At 40.9% G+C, this 24,275-nt stretch overlaps 1 protein-coding gene across 1 annotated transcript; it reads left to right on the top strand.

Annotated features, from left to right (window-relative positions):
• Nucleotides 1–1,274: 1,274 nt before the first annotated feature.
• Nucleotides 1,275–3,504, top strand: LOC133766283 (eukaryotic translation initiation factor 1b-like). The gene is made up of 3 exons (XM_062199984.1): nucleotides 1,275–1,280; nucleotides 2,475–2,539; nucleotides 3,120–3,504. Exons 1-3 carry the CDS (start codon nucleotides 1,275–1,277, stop codon nucleotides 3,502–3,504), a joined length of 456 nt encoding a protein of 151 aa, XP_062055968.1.
• The last annotated feature ends 20,771 nt before the right edge of the window (nucleotides 3,505–24,275 follow it).

Here is a 24,275-nt window from a genome sequence, read left to right as displayed (position 1 = left end):
TGTAGAAATTGACATATAGAAAACATTAGAATATGTATTTATTAGAGGGTTCTTTCTAAGTTTTTTTTAAACAATGAAAGGAATATAATAATATTTGCTTTTTAGACTTTTCTGGCTGAATTGAGATCTCAAGGTCAAATCTATATGCACACCTGCCAGAGGTCAGAGGACATAGAGCAGGTAAAGGCAAAACGTGCCTTAAATCAATGATAATCTTAATGGCTACTATTCCTTGAACTAATTTTATGCCAGGTATTCATTTATTCTCACAACAATGCTACAAAGACAAGTTTGCCCTAAATTCGACTCTTCCAGAATTAAATTCATGTTCCTGATAGCCTCAGCCCTGTATCAATCTCTGCTTTTTTTTTTTTTTCAGTCTCTGTTTTTAACCAATGAGGCAGCTCAGCCACACAAAGGGCCTGTCATTTGCAAAGTTCATGTGAACTGGTTGCTGGGGGAGGGAATATATTTTCCACTAAGTAATCTATAAAATGAGCCGTTCCATTGCCATAGCTTACTCGAGACATATTTAGATGAAAGAGAATGCTTTGGTTTCTCTACTGGAACTGCCTACAAGATTAAACCTATAAAGGAACATAAACTGAGCAAAGCATGATTAACACCATTATGGAAGATTATAGCATTCCTCACACCCCACCACCTGCCAAGACCAAAAAATTCTGCATTTGCCCACGCCCCACCCCACGAAAAAGACTTCCCTTATGAAAAAAAATTTTGCAAAACTTACCAGACTGGGGAAATAAATCATTAGCCTGCTCTAAAGTCTATAGCATTTTTCAAGAGACAAACAACAGAATCATCAGGCTGGTTATAGCAGGCAGGTTTTCAGATAACACCCTCTATAATGACAGCAGTTACTACAGAAATATGACCCCAGGTACATGCACCTGTGACTTAGGGAAAGCGAGGAAAAGACAGGTGATTTGAAATTCTGAATAGAAAGAAAGGCACAGAGAACCCTTTTTGGTAGGAAATAATAGAAAAAAAAGTGAAAAAAAGGCTCCTGTTGATATGAGAAGAAAATAAAAGATGCCCCCCTGAATGGGAAAGCTTCAGAAATTCCTCTAGTTTGTAGAGGGAAAAATAATCTGAAAATCTCATGACAAATCAGTATGATAACCATTTTTCATTGGGATTTTCACCTTGCTTTTAGGATGCAGATTTTGATGCTATTAAAATAATTAACTCCTAAAAGTGACTCCACTTCAATGTCATTTGTGCTTTTCAGAGTGGCGTGCATTTACGAGAACATGCACGTATGTATGTTTTCTTTAGGTCACTTTTGAATGTATGTAAAGCACTGCACTCCATGGCACACAGAATTGATACGGTACAATGTTAACACTGAACTCTGTGGTGTTATACAACGGGAGCTGTTTAATTGGATAAGATCTCAGGGAACACCAATGTGGTTAACACATAGGTCGCACACAGGAAGAGGGGTGGTAAATCTCTGGTCATATGCTTCTGTTAAAGCTTCCTTTTTCATTCTCTTCCCATTGATGAGTTTCTTACCTTCTGTTAGTATAGGTTGAATTGTGTCCCTCCAAAAGCTTATGTTGAGTTCATAACCCCTATTACCTCAGAACATAGTTGTATTTGGAGAAAGGGTCTTCAAAGAGGTAAATAAATAAATGAGGTCATATGAATGAGCCTTAATCCAATACTACTGGAGTCATTTTTAAGAAGCAGAGAGTAAGGCACAGGCACGCACAGGAAGGAGAGTGTCTGGTGATAGGGAAAAGGCAGAAATCCACGAGCCAAGGAGAGAGGCCTCAGGGAAGACAAACCTGCTAACAACCTTGATCTTGACCTGAGAAACTACATTTCTGTTGTTTAAACCTCCTGGTCTGTGGCACTTTGTTAGGGCAGCCCTAGCAAACTAAGGGGCCATTCTCAAGGCAGGTGTTCATCAACAGTCTCCCCTCCACCCTAGGTGCTTTTGTCGCCACAAGCTTTCAGAGACTGTCTCATTCTAGTCACCCCACATCTCACTGCAGTAGATTGTGCTCAAAGAGTATCATAAGTCTCCACTTATCCAATATATCCTGTTTTTTTACCTGCCTCTGAAACTTGATTTCACTTGTCTGTTCTGTGGTCACCCTAAGCTCTATGTGTCTAAATTAACTGCTTCTCTGATGAGACAGATTTATTCTCATCACTTTCATCCCATCATCTGAGAGTACAAACCCATGTTTAATTATGTTTAATTTTCTTTTCTTTTTTAAAGACTTATTTATTGATTGAAAGGCATAATGACAGAGAATGAGGGACACACACATACACACACACAGATATCTTCCATCTGCTGGTTCACTCCCCAGATGGCTGCAATGTCCAGGACTGGGCCAGGCCCAAGCCAGGAGTCGAGAACTCCATCATGGTTTCCCCATGGGTGTCAGGCCCATAAGCACTTGTGCCATCTTCTGTTGCTTTTCCAGGCCCATTAGCTGGGAGCTGGACGGGCAGCAGAGCAGCCTGACTCCAGCCGGGACTCTGATTCTCCTTCTGCCTCGTGAGCAGTTTCTGCCGCTTATTTCTGCAAGTTATTTTTACTTCTTGGAAATCTCTTCCAATTACCTAATCTTATCCATTTATCAATTGCAATTTCATATCTAATTCCTGAGTAATGCTTTATTCAAAAGACACTGACTACATGTAACTGCCTCCTGGGGCTCTGTAACATATCCCATTTCGCTTTTCGTCTTTGTTGACAAGGACCTTTGAGTCAAACCTGATGCGCCAGGCCACAGCCATCTCTTTATCTCAGGCTCTAGTCAAAGCTATCGCCCTTCCTTCTTGATGTGATTTATGATCTATTGTAAACTCTCTGTGCAATATAAGCATTTTCAACAAGAGGCCTCAAATGCACACAGCACAGCTCATAAGATGCTCTGAAAAAAACTAGCTGTGAAATTAAAAACAAATAAAGAGTTATACAGACTATAGCCTATCGTACTCCCATGGTTGTTATTTTTAAAAATTGCTTTTTTGGCCCCAGTCACTGAGCTGCCACCAAGGACACAGCGTCCTCTCCCTTGAGGGCCCGCACTTCCCGATGCCCCATTTTCCCTGTCTCCTTGCTCCTGCCCCAGGCTTCTGCAGGCCACTTCCACTAAGGAGAAGGAATCATATCATATATCCACTACCCAGGACCACCGCTCTTTCGACCCCTTTGCTGAGGCAAGTACAGGGGATGCTCTGCTTCCTGCTGCCACGGAGGATAATATCCAGGTAAGAATTCAACACAGAAATGGTAGGAAGACCCTTAGTACTGTCACAGGGATCACTGATGATTACAAGAAGAAGAAGCCAGTGAAAGTGTTTAAGAAGAAATTTGCTTGCAATGGTACTGTAGTTGAGCACCCAGAACACAGAGAAGTAATTCACCTACAGGGTGACCAGTGTAAGAACATATGCCAGTTCCTGGTGGAGACTGGACTGGTTAAGGACAATCAGCTGAAGGTGTGTGGGTTTTAAGTGCCTGTAGCTCAGGGAAGCTTAAGTGAGGATTTCCTTGCAATGAGTAGAATTGTCCTTTTGGACCTCGTCTCGAGTTTGAAAGCCTCACAGCTTGGGTAATATAACCATTTGGGGTCTGCTTGGACTAGTGTGATTCCCTCATGCAATAAATGGAAAAGAGCCATGCTGTCTAGTCGTGAAGTCCTTCATTTAAACAGAGAGGTCAAGCAGTAGTTGCCTGGCAGCGTCACGCCTGAAACAAAGCAATAACGTGATGGTTTAGCCAAGCCCACAGCCCCGAGATCGAGACCACTGTGTCTATCCAGAAGCCCCTCGCCTCTCCCTCTACAGACTTGCCTGCCCTAACAGCATGAAGGACCCTCAGGGAATCTGAGGAGAGGGCGGGGTAAGGCAGCAACAGCAGCTGCACCACTAGAGGAGGCTTTGGTAGTGAGAAGCAGCTGCCTGGGTGCCTCTGACCTGCCCTGGTGGGCAGAAGTTCATGGAGTTCAGAGGCCAGGCTCTCTCCGGCGAGGTGACCAGATGTCCTTGATGAGGAGGGCTCAAACACCAGTGTGGAGCCAGCCTTCCATCAGTTAAACCTTTGACAAGGGAACACATTCCAAACAGATGTCCTCAGTTAGAGCTAGCTATAGAACTCACTGCTTACTAGCACCAGCTGCTAGATGCCCTATGAATTAACAAACTGATTTTTGTTTTTTTTCCCTTCCTTTTTAATGTTATGTAATATATTTAAGTCATTGTTTAAATAAAACTTGCTTTCAAAAAACTGCTTTTCATCATTAGCTCTATTCTGGGGGTATTGGGTATAACTTTGCGATCAGACTTTGCTTGTGTAAGGCTGGGCCAGGTGAGTATGCCGCACAGCTTGGGACGCTCACATCCTTTATTGAAGTGCCTGGTTTGAGGCCCAGCTCCTCCACTTCCAATCCAGCTTCTTGCCAATACATCATGGGAGGAAGCAGATGATGGCTCAACTACGTGAGTCCCTGCCACCCATGTTGGAGACTTGGATGGAGTTCCTGGGCCCTGGCTTCAGTCTTGCCAGCCCTGGCTGTTGTGGGAATTTGGGAAGTAAACCAGCAGATGGAAGATCCTTTCTTGTCTGTCTTTGTCTGTCTCTCTGCTTTTCAAATAAAGAAACTGACAATAAATAAACATTTTCTTAAAAAGACTAGGCTTTTGTCTCCTTTTGCATAGAATAATACATAAAATAAGTACTCTATAAATGTTCTCTGTTCAATTAAAATTTATGTAGTATTCCTTAGGAAGACTAATGTATGCTTTAGTAGATAAGTTAGTAAGCCTGAAGGAAGCACTTCCTGCTCAGTAGTACCTCTTTCATAAAGGCAGAAACATCTGCTTGCACGTTTTGTAGACATTTTTTCCCTTTACATTTTTACAGGCTTGAAAAATAGTTGTGTTGCATAAATATCCCAGTATGAGTCATTTACTTAACCAAACAGCTGCTTACTCATTAGCCAAATGCTCTTCTTTTTAAGTCATACACTTTAATGAATTTTCTTCCATGCCTCTTTCCCCCAGGAGCCAGAAGAATGATATGTAGATATTTTACTGGAATACTAAAGAGGTACAGCTTTGCTCGTGACATGGGGGAACCCAGACTTTGTGATGTAGCAGGAAGCCATCCTGGCTCATTAAAAGAAGATGTTTGTCTATGCCTTGGTTGTCTCTCTAGTACAGACAATGCTTGTGGCCCATTCTCATCTCTCCCTCTTCCTATTCATACCCAATCTACCAATTCTCTCATGAAGGACACCCTATAGTTCCTTGTTTCTTTTCCTTCTATCACCATCACCTCTTATTACGCCAGTAGACAGTCTATGTCAAGGAAATCTTATACTTCACAAGTCCAAGGCAATGACAGATATCCTTGTAAATTTTTCATAAAGATGAAACTACAGATCAACTTCTATAATCTACAGCACTCAGATATCACTTTTTATTTCAATGATAAATACAAAGAAACAATTTGCAATTTCTATCACAGGGAACTAGCCTCCAACTGTCTAGTTTAAGAATTGCATTTTAACTCAACAATACTTTATTTCAGATGAACTCAACGAGGATGGGGGCATAGAGTTCACATTATTCTTGTCCATCTAAGTGAGGATATTCACACTGTTATCTCTTTTAAAAATGGTCATCACCAGGAGTTCCTTCTTTGCCAAGTCAATAAATGCATACATGTTTTAAAAGGCTGATAAGAGAACTTTAATTTCTAGAAAGACCAAATGAGAAGAAACAGATACAGCTTTCCAAAGTGCTATTTATAGCATGCCGTTCTCAACAGGATTCCAATTACAATGTGGATTTTTTAAATTTTTTTTTATTTTTATTTTTTTGACAGGCAGAGTGGACAGTGAGAGAGAGACAGAGAGAAAGGGCTTCCTTTTGCCGTTGGTTCACCCTCCAATGGCCGCCGCGGTAGGCGTGCTGCAGCCGGCGCACCACGCTGATCCGATGGCAGGAGCCAGGTGCTTCTCCTGGTCTCCCATGGGGTGCAGGGCCCAAGGACTTGGGCCATCCTCCACTGCACTCCCTGGCCACAGCAGAGAGCTGGCCTGGAAGAGGGGCAACCGGGACAGGATCGGTGCCCCGACCGGGACTAGAACCCGGTGTGCCGGCGCCACAAGGTGGAGGATTAGCCTAGTGAGCCGCGGCGCCGGCTACAATGTGGATTTTTTCCAATTTCCAGAGGATATCTTCAAATTCCCAGAACTGACATTTAGCTGGTACCCCTCCAGTATGACTGCACTTGTTGAAATCACCAGTTGTTCAGATCAATTTTATACCGGCTAGTAATTACCTATTGTTCTGATCCCTCTGGCTACCCATTCCCTCAACAATGCTTCTCACACAAATATCTTATAAATTAGCAACTAAAGAGTTAATCCTTGACCAAGAAGGAACACTTGGATCATGCTCTGACTCCATCAAGTCATTCTGATTGGTTTCTGGATAAGTATTTTGCATATTGCTTACAAACAGTATTTGTTTCCAGATATATTAGCATTACGTTTTCTGGAAAGCAATCTGAATGTGCTACTTTTGAGAATGAGAGCATTGTCATCATTTCCTCCTTAGCATTTATTTTCCACATCTGTGAAACAGTGAATGCCCTGACTTTGCAAAGTGGATCTCAGGGTTGTCCCCAGCTGATTTTGTTGATAAACAGGAACCAGGTTCCACTTTCACCAAACAGTTCTGGAGTTCTGGTTTCTTTCTTCTATTCACTGAGGACATACTATCTTTTTTTGTTAGGAGAAAGGATTTAGAAAAATGTATTTTACTGCTAAAAACCAATCTTGAAACCACTGAATTTAATAAGTGTGAATCTTTCATCTCATTTTAAGATTGTGAAACTAATAATAGTAAAATTATAAAAAAAAGTTATATTTATGAAGATTAAGAATAGTTGTATTTCCAGGCATTCTTCCAAGTGTCTTGCATATTTAAACTCACTTAATCCATTAAGTGACACTAAGATCTAGTGTTGTGATTATTACTGCAATTATTAAAGTTTAAAAAGAGTATATTCAGGTTATTTATTTTCACTTTTATAATTAACTTACATATAGATGAGGTCACAATTTATTCAAAGCCAATATTCTTCATAATGACTCTTTAATGAAATGTAAATTGTGATATTGTCTTTCTTGTGGACTGTAACTTGGGAGTGGAGATATTTTTGAGATCATTTTGTCTTTAACTTGGATTTCATTAGACTGAGAGAGGAGCAACTATACATGTGCTCACTGAGAGGTTTACAACACTTGTTCCTTCACTCTCAACCATGACCTGAAAAGCATTTTTTAAAAGAGATTTAACTATTTATTTGAAAGGCAGAGTTACACACACACACACACACACATCTTCCACCCGCTGGCTCACTCCCCAATGGCCCCAATGGCCCCAATGGCCAGGGCTGGGCCAGGCCAAAGTCAGGAGCCAGAAACTTCATCCAGGTCTCCCAAGTGAGTAGCAGGGCACAAGGACTTGGGCCATCTTCTGCTTCTTTTCCCAGGCATATTAGCATTAGCAGGGACCTGAATTAGAAGTGGAGTGGCTGGAACTTGAACTGGATCCCATATGGGATGCTTAACCTGTTATGCCACAACGCTGGACCCTAAAAAGCAGTTTTTAATGCCAGTCCATGGATGTGACTTAGGTATTTCCTGAGCAACAACTCCTGAGGGTCACAGCTCAGCTGGGATAAACATCCAGATGAAAATCTGAGCATGAAATTCCTCATCGCTGTCCTTATGTGGGTTTAAAGAAGAGATAGCAGGTCCCTGCTCACCCACATGTGCCCTCCATTGTTGCACTTCCTGGGTGCTTGGTTGCTGAGGGTCTCATTGAGCCTCTTGCTTTCTCTCACAGCCCCACCCACGTGTTTCTGGAGGGGAAGGTGGGTGTCTGGCTGTGGGTCCTTTGAGAAGCCTAGCTCAGGTCTTTGCTGGTGCAGGGCACTGTCTTTTCTCTGTGATCCCAGCAAAGCTGGGAATGGAAACTTATGCTGTATGAGACAGTAAAGCTGCTTGGGATGAGGAGGAGACAGTTCTGAGGGTTTCTGTGTTTTAATGAGATGTTGGGGCATGCGAGAGAAGAACTGCACAGATTCCTGTGGCCTCTGTGGGCAGAGGGGGCTCTACCAGGAGGCTGAGTGTCAGCGGAAGACAGGGGAGATACACAGCCCTCTGGAGAAATCCACACAGGGATGCACTATCATAGCTTGCCAGGGATGTTAAATAGATTCATATGGCAAGTGAGAGTTGACTCAATGGGATCTGTGTAGCGGTAACCATCTTACTGATCCTCAAAGCACACATTGACTTGCCATAGTATTGATTAAAAAAAAAAAACAAATGTACCTCATTTACTGTGTTTCTTTTTAAAATATCTATTTAGGAAGGAAAGGGAAGGGAAGGGAAGGGAAGGGAAGGGAAGGGAAGGGGAGGGAGGGGAAGGGAAGGGAAGGGAAGGGAAGGGAAGGGAAGGGAAGGGAAGGGAAGGGGAAGGGGAAGGGGAACGGGAAAGGAAGAGAAAAGAAAGGAAGCAGGGGAGAGAGAGAGAGAGAGAGAGAGAGAGAGAGAGAGAGAATCTCCTACCCACCCAACTAGTGGTTCACTCCTTAAATGCCTCCAACATCTATGGTCTGGGCCAAGCTGAAGCCAGGAGGTGGGAATTCAGTCCAAGTCTCCCAGTGATCCAAGTACTTGATCCATCACCTGCTGCTTCTCAGGGTATGACTAGAAGGAAGCTAGATGGAAGCAGAGCTGGGACTCGAATCCAGGCACTCTATTAGGGGATACGGGTGTCTCAAGCAGCATCTTTTTTTAAATTTTTTTTTTGACAGGTAGAGTTATAGACAGTGAGAGAGAGAGAGAGAGAGAGAGAGAGAGAGAGAGAGAATGGTCTTCCTTCCATTGGTTCACTCCCCAAATGGCCGCTACAGCGGGATGTTGGCGCCGCAGGCAAAGGATTAACCACATGAGCCACAGCGCTGGCCCCTCAAGCAGCATCTTAACCACTTTGACACAACACCTCCCTCTAGCCACTCCAATTTACTTTATCTCTGAAGTACCAACCCAGTCTGTGATTTTATGATTTTCACCTAATGTCTTCCTCAGACCTTTTTCAATACAAATTCAAATAGTTAGAAGTAAATAAAAATCGTATACATCTGTATTGTATATTCCACCCCAACCCCCACTCCCGCATGCTCAGCTCGCTTTCAGTGGTAGGTTAGAGTTGCTGAGTTACGGTAATAGACCTGGTTGGTTAACAACAGGAGACAAAAGCCTTATGCTAACAAGAAAACTGTCAAGGGAATTTCAGACATGGGCCAGTGGGAGTGGTGAGAATCTGGGGGAAGAGTCCTTGAAATCACATCAAAGCAGTGGTGGGCAGCCCCACCTTCTCCTACAGTGTGCCTAGAAGACCCAGTGACCACCCAAGCTGCCTAAAGAACAGCTGATATGCTTTCTGGCCAGCAATGCCCTTCTGCCTTCTCCCTTCTCCACACACCCTGTCTGACTGGGGGTGAGGCAGTTGAACTGACACAAAGGATGTTTCAGACATTCCTGCTTTACAGTGTTAATAGCCCGCCCACCCTCTGGAGCAAGACTCTAAGATCTTTTTTTTTTTATTTTTTTTAAGACTCTAAGATCTCACCCTCCCCTTTCTCCATAAAGAGAATTGTGAGCAAAGCGGAATGTTGCAATGTCCCTGCTGGTTATCCCATCATCACCAACCACTTTCACATCTTCTTTCTTCCTTCTGTTGTCCTGCTTTGACATGCTTTCAAAACTGAAGACCATGGAAAAATACATTTTTGGGGTGATATTTCTAAAAATGACAAAAAGGTTTTTTTTAATTTTTATTTTTAAATTTTCTTTATTCTTTTGATAGGCAGAGTGGACAGTGAGAGAGAGAGACAGAGAGAAAGGTCTTCCTTTGCCCTCCAATGGCCGCCGCGGCCGGTGCACCGCACCTATCTGAAGCCAGGAGCCAGGTGCTTCTCCTGGTCTCCCATGCAGGTGCAGGGCCCAAGCACTTGGGCCATCCTCCACCACACTCCCGGGCCACAGCAGAGAGCTGGCCTGGAAGAGGGGCAACTGGGACAGAATCCGGCGCCCCGACCGGGACTAGTACCCGGTGTGCCAGCGCCACAGGCAGAGGATTAGCCTATTGAGCCTCGGCGCCAGCCTTAAAAGGTTTTTATCTCTGGATTTTGGGCTCTTATTATCACAAAGTACTCCTTTCCCCTGATGGCTGATGCAGTGATGTAACTGCATAATGAATATGATAAATCTAGAATAATAAGGCCATGTATGTGCAGAAAAATCCCTTAACTTTTCATGGCTTCTTTCCATATGCCTTAAAAATGCTCATTAAAATACCTCCTGCTTTATTGGGTTATCTCCTTATATTGGTTTACTCATATTGGTTTCCTCTATTTTAATGATTAATGTATCTTATGAAAAGATTTCCTGTTTGGAAAAATCCTTAACCAGGCCACTCTTTTGTAAAGTAGGGAGGTCTGATGCCTTGGCTGTTCCTTTGAACTGAACTAAAAAAGACCTGTCTTGTTTTCTCTTTTTCAAAATTAGTAATCCACACCAAAGCCATCTATTTAAACTAAGTCTCATTATTAGTAACTTGTACAACCTGAAAAAATAAACTGAACCATAAATGTTGTTTTTAAAATAATTTAAAATTTCTTTGCAATAACTATCAAGATCATTTAGCCATTAGTGGTTCCTAGAAGACCTTTAAGACCTATTTGTAAAAGATGTGAAAAAAAAACGTGCTCTGGCAATCCACAAGACTCAGCATTAACTCTGCTCCTGGTGCAGGTAACAAAATCCAGCTTTAAATTTTGCTCAAAACAGTTAAGTCAATTTGGGGTAGGGTTGTGCATCCGAGAGTTGTGAAAGATTATAAAATAGCTTCCCCTGGCAGAAACGTAAGAAAGCCATTCCATTGCTTTCCATCTCTGCCAAGGATTTATCTTCAGAAGGCAAACAGATGACAGGGTGAAGGCTACTGGGTGGGTGCACAAATAGGAACCCATTTGTGTGCACTGCGACTCAACTGGAAAGAAGGTAGGAATCAGCAGTGCGGGGGAAAGAAAAGGGAGAGGAGTTAGGAAACCAAATAAAACAAAGCTTCCTTTGACTAATCGAGCATCCTCGGAAAAGAGCAAAATAATAGAATACATTTTCATGCACTGATCGAATTTCAGAACAATATATGCTTTTGAAGAAAAGTAATTGGCTATCATCAGTGCTTCTTGGAGATCTCTGTCTCTACACATATGACATATTCATCAGTAATGTAGTGCAAGTGTGCTTAGAATAAAACCACCAAGATTTCCTTTGTTTTATGCTTTCAATAAAAGTCAGGAAGACAGGAAAGGAGGAGGGTGAGCAGGGGGCAATAAGAGCGGTATTTTGTGAAACTGGCAACATGTTTTGCATTTGATTTTTTTTTTTTTTTGCTGGAATTTTAAGGAGATTATCACAAGGAAAGGGAAAAACTGTAAATGAAACAAACAGAAAGGTGAGATGGCAATGGTCCAGACTGGGGTGATTGGTGTAGCAGGGGCTTTGGAGGGAACTACTTTGAGGTATAGGAGGCGACAAGCCCAGTCCCACTTCTCTTGGGATCCCTGATTCTTCAGGATCAAAGATCAACGACTTCATTAAACCCCCTTAAACGCTTGTCAGGTTGAGATGTGGACCAAAAAAGCCCTAGATTTGTATACAACAGAAAATGCTTCCTAATGAATCACGCAAGACATATGAGCTGGGAAAGAGGTTCCAGTTAAAAGCCTGACATTTGTAAGGAAGACTTAAGTTTTTTCTACTGGGCTTGGCAAGATGGTTGGGGGGGAGGGGGAGGGGAAGTAAAGAGAGGAGAGATGCACAGCACTAAGAGTGAGACTGTGATCATGAAATGCTGGAACAGGGGCAGGTTACCCTGCACTTGCTATGTCTCCCTTCGCTGCTTGTCACCCTTCCCAATCTTGCGCTGGAGGCCAAAGTGAGCACTGGCTGGGAGCAGAGGTGACGGGAAGCTGGTTTAAGTTTTTCCTATTTCCTCCCAAAATGGGTGTTTCAGCCATAGTTGTCCCCCCACAGCAGCACCTACTCCAACTTCACACCTTTAGTTCCTTAGTCTTGGAAAACTCTGTTTCTCCCTGTAGCTTGTCCCTTCATGCCTGGGGTAGAGAAGGTGACAACTTCCTTCTGTTGCTTATCTCTGGCACCTCAACCTTTCCAGTTGCTTTTGCTTAACCCTGCCCACTGCTTTGTAAATGGCCCATTCTCTAACCACATTTCAGCCCAAATGTGGGATTTTTCTTTCCATGGGATTCTGACTGATGTAGTAAGACTATAACAATAACTTACACCTGATAGAAGGTAAGGTGAGCAGAAATGTCTAGGTTCAGCACCCTGCATGACTATCACAGAGGAGGGCAAAACATGTATTACTTATAAACTTTCAAGAAAATAACCTATAGAAATTCCAGGTACAAAAATCTGAAGAAGTGAATAAAAATTAAGTAGTATTAATTATATTAATCATGCTCTTTTATAATCATCTGAACCACCTGCTGCTAAATGACAAATTCAAAACAAGCTTAAAGAATTCTTCAAAATGAAATCATATGAACTATCTAGAATGACTGAAGAAGGTCGAACCAATAATTCAGGGCATAGCTCATATAACACATGGATTCTAATTTTCTAAAAGAAAAAAAAAACTGATTGGTTACTTGAACATTAGAAAATTCAATGCAAACTAAAAAGGCACTGGAACCAAGCTGCAGCTTATTCTATGACATGTAAATGTTTAACTGTATTATCATGTAATCTATAGTCCATGCCCCATACTCTTTGCAAAATGTACCATACAGTCACAAGAATTTTATACTCTTGCCGGCGCCACGGCTCACTAGGCTAATCCTCCGCCTTGCGGCGCCGGCACACCGGGTTCTAGTCCCGGTCAGGGCACCGGATTCTGTCCCGGTTGCCCCTCTTCCAGGCCAGCTCTCTGCTGTGGCCCGGGAGTGCAGTGGAGGATGGCCCAAGTCTTTGGGCCCTGCACCCCATGGGAGACCAGGAGAAGCGCCTGGCTCCTGCCATTGGATCAGCGTGGTGCGCCGGCCGCAGCGCGCTGGCCGCGGCGGCCATTGGAGGGTGAACCAACGGCAAAAGGAAGACCTTTCTCTCTGTCTCTCTCTCTCACTGTCCACTCTGCCTGTCAAAAAAAAAAAAAAAAAGAATTTTATACTCTTAAAACAGACTACATGTATATATTTACATTTTAAGGTAAATAAGTTTTTATAGCTTTTGTTTTATAAGTTTTGACCTTTAGTTTTGGTCCCATTCTTTGTGTAGATAGTAGCTGATATTGTGGGTTAATGACTTAATATGCTTTTTTGTTGTTGTTGACGTGGAATTCAACTGAGTCCAGTTGAACTGAGGACAGAGAAGGCTGAGAGTGAAGATGTTCCCAGAATAATCTCAAAGCCAGGGGGATGCAAAGATGTCCTGTGGGAGTGGAAGAAAATGAGAGCAGCAGTGGGAATAAGTAAGGATGAAATGAGGTGGCCACTAAACATTATACTGGGGCTTGGGGTTTGTATTTATAAATTGTTATTTCTTTCTGGCTATATCTTCTCTCTTGTATCCTAAAGATGGGACAGGAATTTTAGTTAGAAAAACCTTTCCAAGAAGAGCTTATTTCCAAGCTAAGGGGGTCAATGTTGGAGCAAAGGATCATTTCCAAGAGGTATGAATAATATGCAAACTGATGAAATCTTTACTTAATATATACTAAATCGATCTTCTGTATTTAAAGATAATTGAAAATGAATCTTGATGTGAATGGAATGGGAAAGGGAGCGGGAGATGGGGGGGTGCGAGTGGGAGGGAGTTTATGGGGGGGAAGCCATTGTAATCCATAAACTATACTTTGGAAATTTATATTTACTAAATAAAAAAAATGACTCTATAAAAAAAAAGAAAAAAATTGATTAAATTTTAAAAATGAGGTATGAATAATGTGCATATGGTCCATATAGCTTCAGAAAAGGAAAAACAAACAACAAACAAATGCTTTTGTTGCTATTACACCACATTTATTGGATTTGTGACTAGTTCTTTTGAACACCCCTTGCAATCCCCTTGAGAGCTTTGCTCTCACAACACTGCCCTCTAGTGTTCTCTCATTTTGGAACAATATGAGCAAAGAAGAAAAATTTCCAACATTTACTCCTAGTGCATACAATCTGTTTATCAGTGTATCACTATATGAATGTATAAGATATCGTCCTGTGAGACAATATTTGTCTTTAAAGGAGACTAAAGAAATTTGGCACACTTTTTTTATAAATGAGTGAAAACAGAAGTAAAAGTTTAGATATCAGCTAATTTCTGATTGAATGAACAGAAAAACAAATTGCTTAACGTTTCTGAGTGCCTGTTATATTCGGTATGTAAGAACTGTCATATTAAAATTGAAGTCTGAGTAAGCTCATTTAAATAATTTAAGGTTTATGTTATTTTAAAATATGAATTAAGATCTCAAATTAGAGAAAAATAATAAAGATGAGAGAAAAGGAAGGATTTAAAATTTTGTGTATTTGGTTTGATTTTGTATTATATTTTACTCAAGAAAGTTATTATAAGGCAAGCATCTTCTCATTAGATGTATGGATGCTATTTGGAGGTTTAGGATATATGACTTGAAAACAAAAGCTTTCTAATATTAAAAAAGGAATATTTACCTACTTTTAAAAACTGAGATATGAATCAAGTTTTCAGATTATTAAAAATAGAAAATTTCAGTAGAAACAAATTACATGCTCATATATCCTTTAAGGCAGTTCACTACCACTGGTGATAAAATAAATTAACTTTTGGCAATTTCAAAGATACAGGCTTTTAGTTTTTTTAAAAAGAAATATTTATTTATATGAAAGTCAGAGTTTCAGAGAGGAAGAGAGGGAAAGACAGAGAAAGAGAGAGAGAGAAATTTTCATGCACTTGTTCACTCCCCAAGTGGCTGCAATGGCCAGGGCTGGCCAGGCCAAAGCCAGAAGCCAGAAACTTCATTCATTTCTCCCATGTGGGTTCAGGGGTCCTTGCACTGGGGCCATCTTCTGCTGCTCTCCCAGGCTATTAGTAGGGAGCTGGATCTGAAGAGGAGCATCCAGGACTAGAACTGGTGCTCATATGGGATGCTAGCATTGTAGGTAGCAGCCCCACCTGCTACACCACAGTGCTGGCCCCTAGGCTTTTAATTTTTAGGCACTTCTTTTCTTTTTTTAAAAAAAATTTTTTTATTTAATTTTTTTACACATATGGCTCAAGAGTTTAATCATCTTACCTTATATCACAATTTATTTAATATTTCTGTAGTGGTTATTTATTTATTTATATATTCCTAGAAACCTTTTATTTAAGGTTCAAACTTCACACATTTCATGAATACAAATTAGGAACATAGTTGATTCTTCCCATTCTACCCATCCCCACCCTCACTCCTACCCTTCTTCCTCCTCCCGATCCTATTCCCATTCTTATTTTTTACTAAGATCTATTTTCAATTAACTTTATACACATAAGCTTAACCCTACGGTAAGTAAAGAGTTCAACAAATAGTATGAAAAAAAAATTGTTCCTTAAAATCAAGGGCTGTTTTTTGTTTTTCTGGTGTCATTGAACATGTTCCTCTTCCTAACACATTTCCTATAAATTGTAGTTAGATAGAGCAATGCTGTACTAGAAAAATATAAGCCATAGGGGTGGTGCTGTGGCATAGCAGGTTAAGCCATCACCTGCCTCGGCATCCCATGTGCATGCAGGTTCGAGTCCCAGCTGCTCCACTTCTGATTTAGTTCCCTGCTGATGTGCCTAGGAAAGCAGCAGAGGATGGCCCAAGTGCTTGGGCTCCTGTAACCATGTTGGAGACCCAGAGGAAACTCCTGGCCCCTGGCTTCGGACTGACCCAGTCTCAGCCACTGTGGCCATCTGGGGAAAGAACCAGTGGATGGAAGAACTCTCTCTTACTGTCTCTCCTCTCTTCTAAGTCTGCATTTCAAATAAATAAAAATAAATCTTAAAAAATATAAGCCATAAATATAATTCTAAGTTTTCTCATAGGTATTTTAAGAGAAAAAAAGCAGTTAAATTTAATTTTAATAAGTTCATTTAATCCAATATATCCCTCATATTTTAGTATGTAATTAATATTAAAAATAGTAAGATAGGCCGGCGCCATGGCTCAACAGGCTAATCCTCCGCCTTGCGGCGCCGGCACACCGGGTTCTAGTCCCGGTCGGGGCACCGATCCTGTCCTGGTTGCCCCTCTTCCAGGCCAGCTCTCTGCTGTGGCCAGGGAGTGCAGTGGAGGATGGCCCAAGTGCTTGGGCCCTGTACCCCATGGGAGACCAGGAAAAGCACCTGGCTCCTGCCATTGGATCAGCGTGGTGCGCCGGCCGCAGCGCGCCTACCGCGGCGGCTATTGGAGGGTGAACCAATGGCAAAAGGAAGACCTTTCTCTCTGTCTCTCTCTCTCACTGTCCACTCTGCCTGTTAAAAAAAAATAGTAAGATAGTTTATATATTTTTTTCATTTTAGGTTTGTGCTATCTGGTGTGTATTTTACTCTTAGAGCATATACCAATTTGTTCTAGCCTCATTTCAAATGGCCAGGACTACATATTCTAGTATTGAAGAGCATGGGCCTAGGGTTGTCATTAGATTTGGTTTCAAGTTTTGGCAAAAATATTCGATAGGTGGTGCTGCCTACCTCTATGTCTGGTGCCTTGTTTATGATATTGGTGGTCACTGATCATCATTGTATACATCTAATAATTTACTAAACCTTGCACAAGTGTGATATTGGGATTTTAAAATTCCTTCTTCACTTATCAGATGGAATGCTTCCATAAAGAGAAACATCTAATCAGCTACTTGGTTACTTGGGAAAGTTTATATGGGAAAGACAGCATAAATGTTCAATCTTTTCCTTTTATCTGCTAGTTTTAAAAATGATGATTTTGATTTCCTTGCATTTTTCAAGGATGATTAGTAGTATTTTATTTCATAGTATCATTAGGAATTCATGTATTTAAATACATTTGATGCATTGTAACACATTGCAATTATTATGTTTATTATTAGTAAATTTTCCCATCTTTGGTTACTGAAAGTCTCTTTCACTTGATCCCAGAGTCCTGATCTAACCAAGGCAGCCTGCAGTATCCCCAGCTCAATCTGTACATTTCCTTTCACAGACCTGTAATCAGCTACTTTAAGCAGCTTTTAGTTACTTTTAGTGGAAAATGGGAAGAAGACACCATACATAATTCAGTGTGAGGGACTGAATGCTTTCTTATTATCTCAGAGAATGAAGCTAGGAAATATTTATTTTAAAAAATAATATGCATCATGAAATCATCATGATATTTCTTAATCAAATTTAAGAGTGGAGAGATTTTTTTAACTGTTTGCCACTTGCTCATGTTAAGTTTCAGATCTTTAATGACATGGGTAAATTATTCATTGCTTTATGCAGAAAATACACACACATAGTTGTCTCAGAATAAATATTAAGACTACCATCAGCAAAATGATTACAAAGTCCATTTTAAGGTTCTTTGCAGTCGTTTTTGCCCTTGGGGTAACAGTCCTCTGAGGATAACCAATTTACCGGTTTAGTCATTTGGAATTGTCCTCTTGGTGTTGTTACGCCACCTACTGGATAGACAGGCTCAACTGTTTCGCTTTGCTCTTGATTGCTTTTTTTGAATGTAATTTTGTTGTATGCAGTTGTGTAAAGGTTCGCATGACCCTAAAGTCAAATTTATGAAACAAATCTAGTTCCCATCCTTATCCCCTCTATCCTATTTGCTTCCTCTCCCCTTAGATAACTATTTTATTTTTAAATCCTGTGATTTATCAGTCCATTAATAAATCAATATAATCATATGAATTAATATATACCTATATATTTTATCTTCTCCCCCATGATATAAATGGCATCATAGTTTACATACTCTCCAGGTGGAAAAATATATAAATATTATTATTTCAGGCATATTAAGTCTGTGTGTATATAGTAGACTGGTGTGTTAAATTTTGCTTTGTTAAGTTATTTTAAAATAAAGGAGATTAATTAAAGTGATATAATACATAAATTTATTTATACCATCCAAGGATTTGGCATCAGTTTTATCATATTAGGTTAAATGTATTTCTATTAACATAGTCATACACACAAAAGTATAAGTATATATATATACTGATATATACATACACATATACATGTATATATGTATATACATATATACATATATATATCAGTATATACACAATTTTGTATATGTATAGCTTCCTCTATGTAAATAACTTCTACATTCTAACTGTTTCATTATGTGGTCTCTGTCATTTTTGTCCCACAAACTGTTACCAAGCCATGATGATACACATACAGAAAGTAAAGGAAAAAATTTAGATACATTTAAGGTAATTTGTCATTGTTACTAACTCTAAGGATGTGATTTTGTATTTTACAAAAGTGTTGCCCAATAATGAATTGGAAAAGACAATGATACCTTCACTATAGGTAGTCTTACAGCCCTGGTCTCTGTTATTTGCTTGTATTCTCTCTCTCTTGCATAACATTTCATATTTGGGAAGGTTTGTGCTTTTTTATTATATACTTTCATTAATATCTTTAAATGATTTATGTGATTCACTGTTTTATTAATATTATATTTATACCATTCATTCCCTTTCTAATACTTTCTTTTGTTATCTTCCCATGAATAGAATTGAAATAGCTACTACTGACCCTTTGCCCCAGTTCTCCAGCATACACTTTTACCTAATATATTTTTATTCTCCATTGACATCTGTGAGGCAGTCAGAGCTCTTATTCTGAATTTCATTTTCCCTTTTCAATCTGTAACCCACTCACTGATAGCTAAGTATATATAGAAAAAAAGGCCATTGTATTTTACATTCATGCTTAAAACCAACAGGAACTCTGAATGATACAAATAAACTTGTATATATTTAAATGTTCACCACCACTTCTATTGTTGATGTCTATTGAACCACACTGGTCTTCTGAGATTTGTTCTGTACTTCAGGAGAGTTTCATAAGGACACTACAACCCAAGTTGTTATGTGCTCATAAAGAATCATGGCCATGGCATTTAATGGTCAGTAGAGCTGGGTATAAAATCTTTGTCTTACAACTGCTTTCATTGTATTTTAAAAATATGTTAGATAAATGTTCCTGGAATAAAGTATTGATATAAAAATATATTTATTGCCTTTCTTTTCAATAGCAGGGATATTGACCTTTTAACTAGTGCCAAATGGAATAATTTTCTTTTTACTTAATGTTTGGCAATTTTTGTAGATTTTGCCATGTATGTCCTTGAAATTGTATGGAAAGTCTTCTTTTGTTCTCAGAAAAGTGTTCTTGAGTTATAACTGATAATATCTATTTTTTTATTAAATCAATTATCTTTTTTAAGAACTTCTATTTCATGGTTTTTCTTTGCCTATTGTTTATGTCTTTTTTCACAAGTATATGTTTTATTTTTAAATTTTTATTTATTTTATTCTGTTAATGTTTTATTAATTTATTTGAAAGACTGAGTGACTGAGAGAGGGAGAGAAGGAGAGAGAGAAAAAAATGGAGGAGGAAAAGGAGGAGGAGGAAGAAGAGAAGAAGGAAGAGGTGTTTCCTTTGCTTTCCAAATGCCTGCAACAGCTGGGGCCAGGCTGAAATCTGGAGCCTGAAACCTAATCCAAGGGTCCCAAATGGTGGCATGGAGACAAGTAGTTGAGCCATGATTTGCTGCCTTCCACAATGCATTAACAGGAAGCTAGATTGGAAGTAGAGGAACCAGGACTCAAATCAGGCACTCTTAAAGGAGATGTGGGCATATCAATCTGTATTTTAAGTGCAACACCAAATGCCTGGCTCTAAGTAAAAAAATTTCAGTCTTTCGTTTAGCTTTATTTATAAGTATTTACTTGCTTATGTCTATGTTAACAGTTTTTCCGATGCAGAGAAGGTACACCTTGAATTATTGTGGGGTTGTGTCCCAATAAACCTATTGGAAGTCATCAATATCATAAGTCAAAATTGCATTTAATTAACCTATTGTATTGAACAACCTAACTTACCCTTACCTACCTTAAACTTGCTCACGACACTTACATTAGCCTAAAGTTGGGCAAATCTTTTAACACAAGAATAAATACTTTACTGGAAAAAAAAAAAAACCAGAATGTTTGCATGCATATGCTTTCATACCATCTAAAAGTAGAAAAATCATATAAGTTGACCCATCGTAATTTGAGGATCATCTGTATATTGTTTAAATGTCATGGTCACGCTGATGTCCATGTGTGTTGATAGTTCAATGCTCAACAGTGACTATCTCCATTGTCCGTTAATTAATGGGATCTTATCACAATGTCAGGCCTCTGTCTTTCTTCCTCCTCTCCAGTCTATGAAGAATCTCTGAGCAGCTCTTTCCTACTAAGTGATCACAACACTCTGGGACCTCACAAACATCACTCCCTCCATTCCTCCATGAACAGGTGTTAGCATGTTTTTTTTTTTTTTTTTTTTTTTTTTTTTTTTTTTTTTGACAGGCAGAGTGGACAGTGAGAGAGAGACAGAGAGAAAGGTCTTCCTTTTTGCCGTTGGTTCACCCTCCAATGGCCGCCGCGGCTGGTGCGCTGCGGCCGGCACACCGTGCTGATCCAATGGCAGGAGCCAGGTGCTTATCCTGGTCTCCCATGGGGTACAGGGCCCAAGCACTTGGGCCATCCTCCACTGCACTCCCTGGCCACAGCAGAGAGCTGGACTGGAAGAGGGGCAACCAGGACAGGATCGGTGCCCTGACCGGGACTAGAACCCGGTGTGCCGGCGCCGCAAGGCGGAGGCTTCGCCTGTTGAGCCGTGGCGCCGGCCAGCATGGGTTCTTAATCAAGATGATGGAAGATAAGGCTTGCAGAGATCTGACCCACACTGGGCACATATCAAAATAAGGAGGGAATACATGAGGAGAAAGTAGTAGTTGGAAACACTTTCCCATTATTTCAATAGACCTTCTTAGGGTTGTTCTTGGGCTCTTTGCTCTTGGTGGTGCAGAAGGGGAGGATGCCATGAGAACTGACCCTGGGTCCACATTACCTGGGCATCCTCACGTAGAAGACTGGGAAGTGACTGACAGAGATTAGGAGATGAGAGATGACAAGACAGAAGGTGTTAGTGCAAGGATCTAATTTCTTCATAGGTCTGCTTTGTTCTTCAGGTAGCTTAACACCACAGCAGATTTACCTTCAAGGTATTAAAAGTTGTTCGTGCTTAATTTTAAGTCTAGAAGCTCAAATCTAAACAGAAACAAAATCTTTCATTTTACAGGTAAAGATAAAGGTACTGAATGAGAAAGACTGAATGAGGCGGCAATTTGGGTGAGAGTGTTTCCACCAAAGAGAAACCGATGATATGAAATCCGTGGTTGTTTTACTTTATCCTTAGGCATTTCTTCATATATTATGCTTCCAAAAAGTTTAGTTTGGGCCCATAATTACTTCCACAGGGGAGGGTGGCTGTGTATGTGTTTTGTTTTACTTCAAAATCTAGATGTACATCACTTTTAATCATATTCCTTTTTCGATTTTAATCCAGCAGATGTGGGCTTCATGGGTCCCACTCCTCCCATGCTACCTCCCCACTCCCATCTTAACTTACTGTTTGTAGTGTTTGTCATTCACTCAGGAGTTCTCTTGAACAGACATGCACACCCTCTAGTGACACTGAAGGGATCCCAAAGTCGATTCGGCCTGTGAGAAGAATAATGCATGTTTTAGTCTCTGGGTCCCAGAGAAATGAAACAGCAGGGGTGACAACCTTGCAGGAACATGGGATGAGATCATGTTCATCAGTGTCTGAGCTTCCTAGACTCTCTTCATATACTTACTCAAATCAGTTCATGCATTGTGTGAGTCAGTCCTGGGCACCCTGGCTGGAGGGCAGTCAATGTCGCCTTGTGCTCAAGAGTTTACAGTTCAGCAGGCTGCTGTTTGCATCCTCTTTCCCTCCGTTCACTGTTCACTGTGCCAAGTGCACCCATGTCTTTAGTTAGTTTCTTTCCATCCCCAGTTAGCTGCTCTCACAGGGATTCCTTTCATCATGCCTTGCCCACCCCCCACCCCCCATCCCCAGTGGCTTTTGTGAGCCTGAACTTCAAAGCCTCTACTCCAGCATCTACCCTGTTCCAGTAGTTCTCAACCCTGGTTATGCATCCAGATGCACTGGTGACTTCTGGGAGGACAGTCTGTTTATTTTTGAAGCAGACACCCAGGAACACACCTGTAGAACAGGTGATTCATAGAGTTCTCCTTGGGTTTCTGATGTTTGAAAGGTCTGACTCAGGCTCTGTACCATCTTTTCCATGTATGGGCCCTAGAATCCAGGCTTCTCATTCTTCAGAACATCTCACAGGTCCCTAGCTCTGAGTCTGCCTCCATGTGTACTTCTCCCTGAAGCCCTGAGTCCTTGCTCAAAGCCCCAAGGGCATGTGCCATGCTTTATTCCTCTCCAGCTCTCCTAAGGATTAAGAACTGCTTCCTGAATGCATGGCCTAGCTGGAAGCCCACTGAATTCCCTAATCCTCCAAGCCTTCATTCTTCAAGTCTTGGGCAACCCCTTTCTTATCTGAACAGGTGAAGTGCTTAATTGTACCCCCAAGGACTCAGTATATCCTACCTTGTGGGTTTATCTTTGAACATATTTTTATTTGGTACATCCTCCATCTTTCTCAACTATTTTGTACATTTGTTGAGAATGGAGAGTCTCATATGTATTTTGTTCCCCCATTACATCTATTTTCTGCATGTAACTGTTTTTTAACATGCTCTTGGGCCCTGTCTTCTGTTTCATAAGCTAGCAGTGGTGGAGGAGGCCCCTCAGCTTTCAATTTTTTCCTCTTTCTTCCTGCATCTCATATCTGTCATCCAGCCATGATCTCTGATTTTAAGGACTCTGGTGATTAGACTGAACTTACCTGCATTATCCAGAATAACCTACCTATTTGAACAACAACTGATTAGGAACCTCAATTCCTTTGGCAACCATTATTTCTGCCTTTTGCTATGTAATGTTGCATCTTAACAACACCAGCAGGTATTATTTTTAATCACATTTTATGAATGAAGAGAGACATAGGCACAGAGAATCCAATTAACTTTTTCCAAACCTGAGCTAATGAATGTCACAGTCACAGTGGGCTGGCCCCAGAGTTTGTACTTTTATTCCCCATGCTGCATGTTTCTTTCTGAGGAGCCCAGGATTTGTAAGTTCCTTTCCAGAATTTTCTTTCTGGAAACCTTGACCTAATAGGCCTACACTTTATTAATTCAGGAAAAGCACTTTATGATCTGAAAGCATATCCATCAATGCTACTTCACTTAGTTCTCCAGATAGCTGAGGAATCCATGAAGATACTTCAAGAAGTTTATGGAAATATGGAATTAAAAGTATGAGTCGCCGGTGCTGCGGCTCAATAGGCTAATCCTCCGCCTGCGGCGCCGGCACCCTGGGTTCTAGTCCCGGTCGGGGCACTAGATTCTGTCCCGGTTGCCCCTCTTCCAGGCCAGCTCTCTGCTGTGGCCCGGGAAGGCAGTGGAGGATGGCCCAAGTGCTTGGGCCCTGCACCCGCATGGGAGACCAGGAGAAGCACCTGGCTCCTGGCTTCGGATCAGCATGGTGCACCGGCCGCAGCGGCCAATGGGGGATGAACCAACGGAAAAAGGAAGACCTTTCTCTGTCTCTCTCTCTCACTGTCCACTCTGCCTGCCCCCCCCCAAAAGTATGAGTCTATTTTGGTGCAAAACATTGAAATTGATGCACAGGTTTTTTTTTTTTTTTCAAAATATACGTTTTCCACATATTATGAAAGAAAAAGTTTTGCACCAAAATAGAGCCACATTCTTAATCCCATTTCCCCATGAACTTTTAAAAGTAGCCTCAGATTATGACTGTTTCTACTTTATGGATATAAAAACACAACTGAGCCTTGGGTATGTTAAGTGGCTTCTTCAGGCAACATAGCTAATAAAGCAGTTCTAGTAAAAGCAGGGCAGCAACCAAACCCTGCACTCTGTGATTCAGATTTTGAACCTGATGTGATGG

The sequence above is a fragment of the Lepus europaeus genome, chromosome 9 (assembly GCF_033115175.1).
Source record: "Lepus europaeus isolate LE1 chromosome 9, mLepTim1.pri, whole genome shotgun sequence".
Lineage (NCBI taxonomy): Eukaryota > Metazoa > Chordata > Mammalia > Lagomorpha > Leporidae > Lepus > Lepus europaeus.
This window is presented reverse-complemented; position numbering and strand designations above follow the sequence as displayed.

Excerpts from the sequence above, each read along its gene's own strand:
- LOC133766283 (XM_062199984.1), top strand. Across the intron at positions 2,540-3,119 it reads TCTGATTCTCCTTCTGCCTC|GCTTCTGCAGGCCACTTCCA; the intron begins GTGAGCAGTTTC and ends CTCCTGCCCCAG.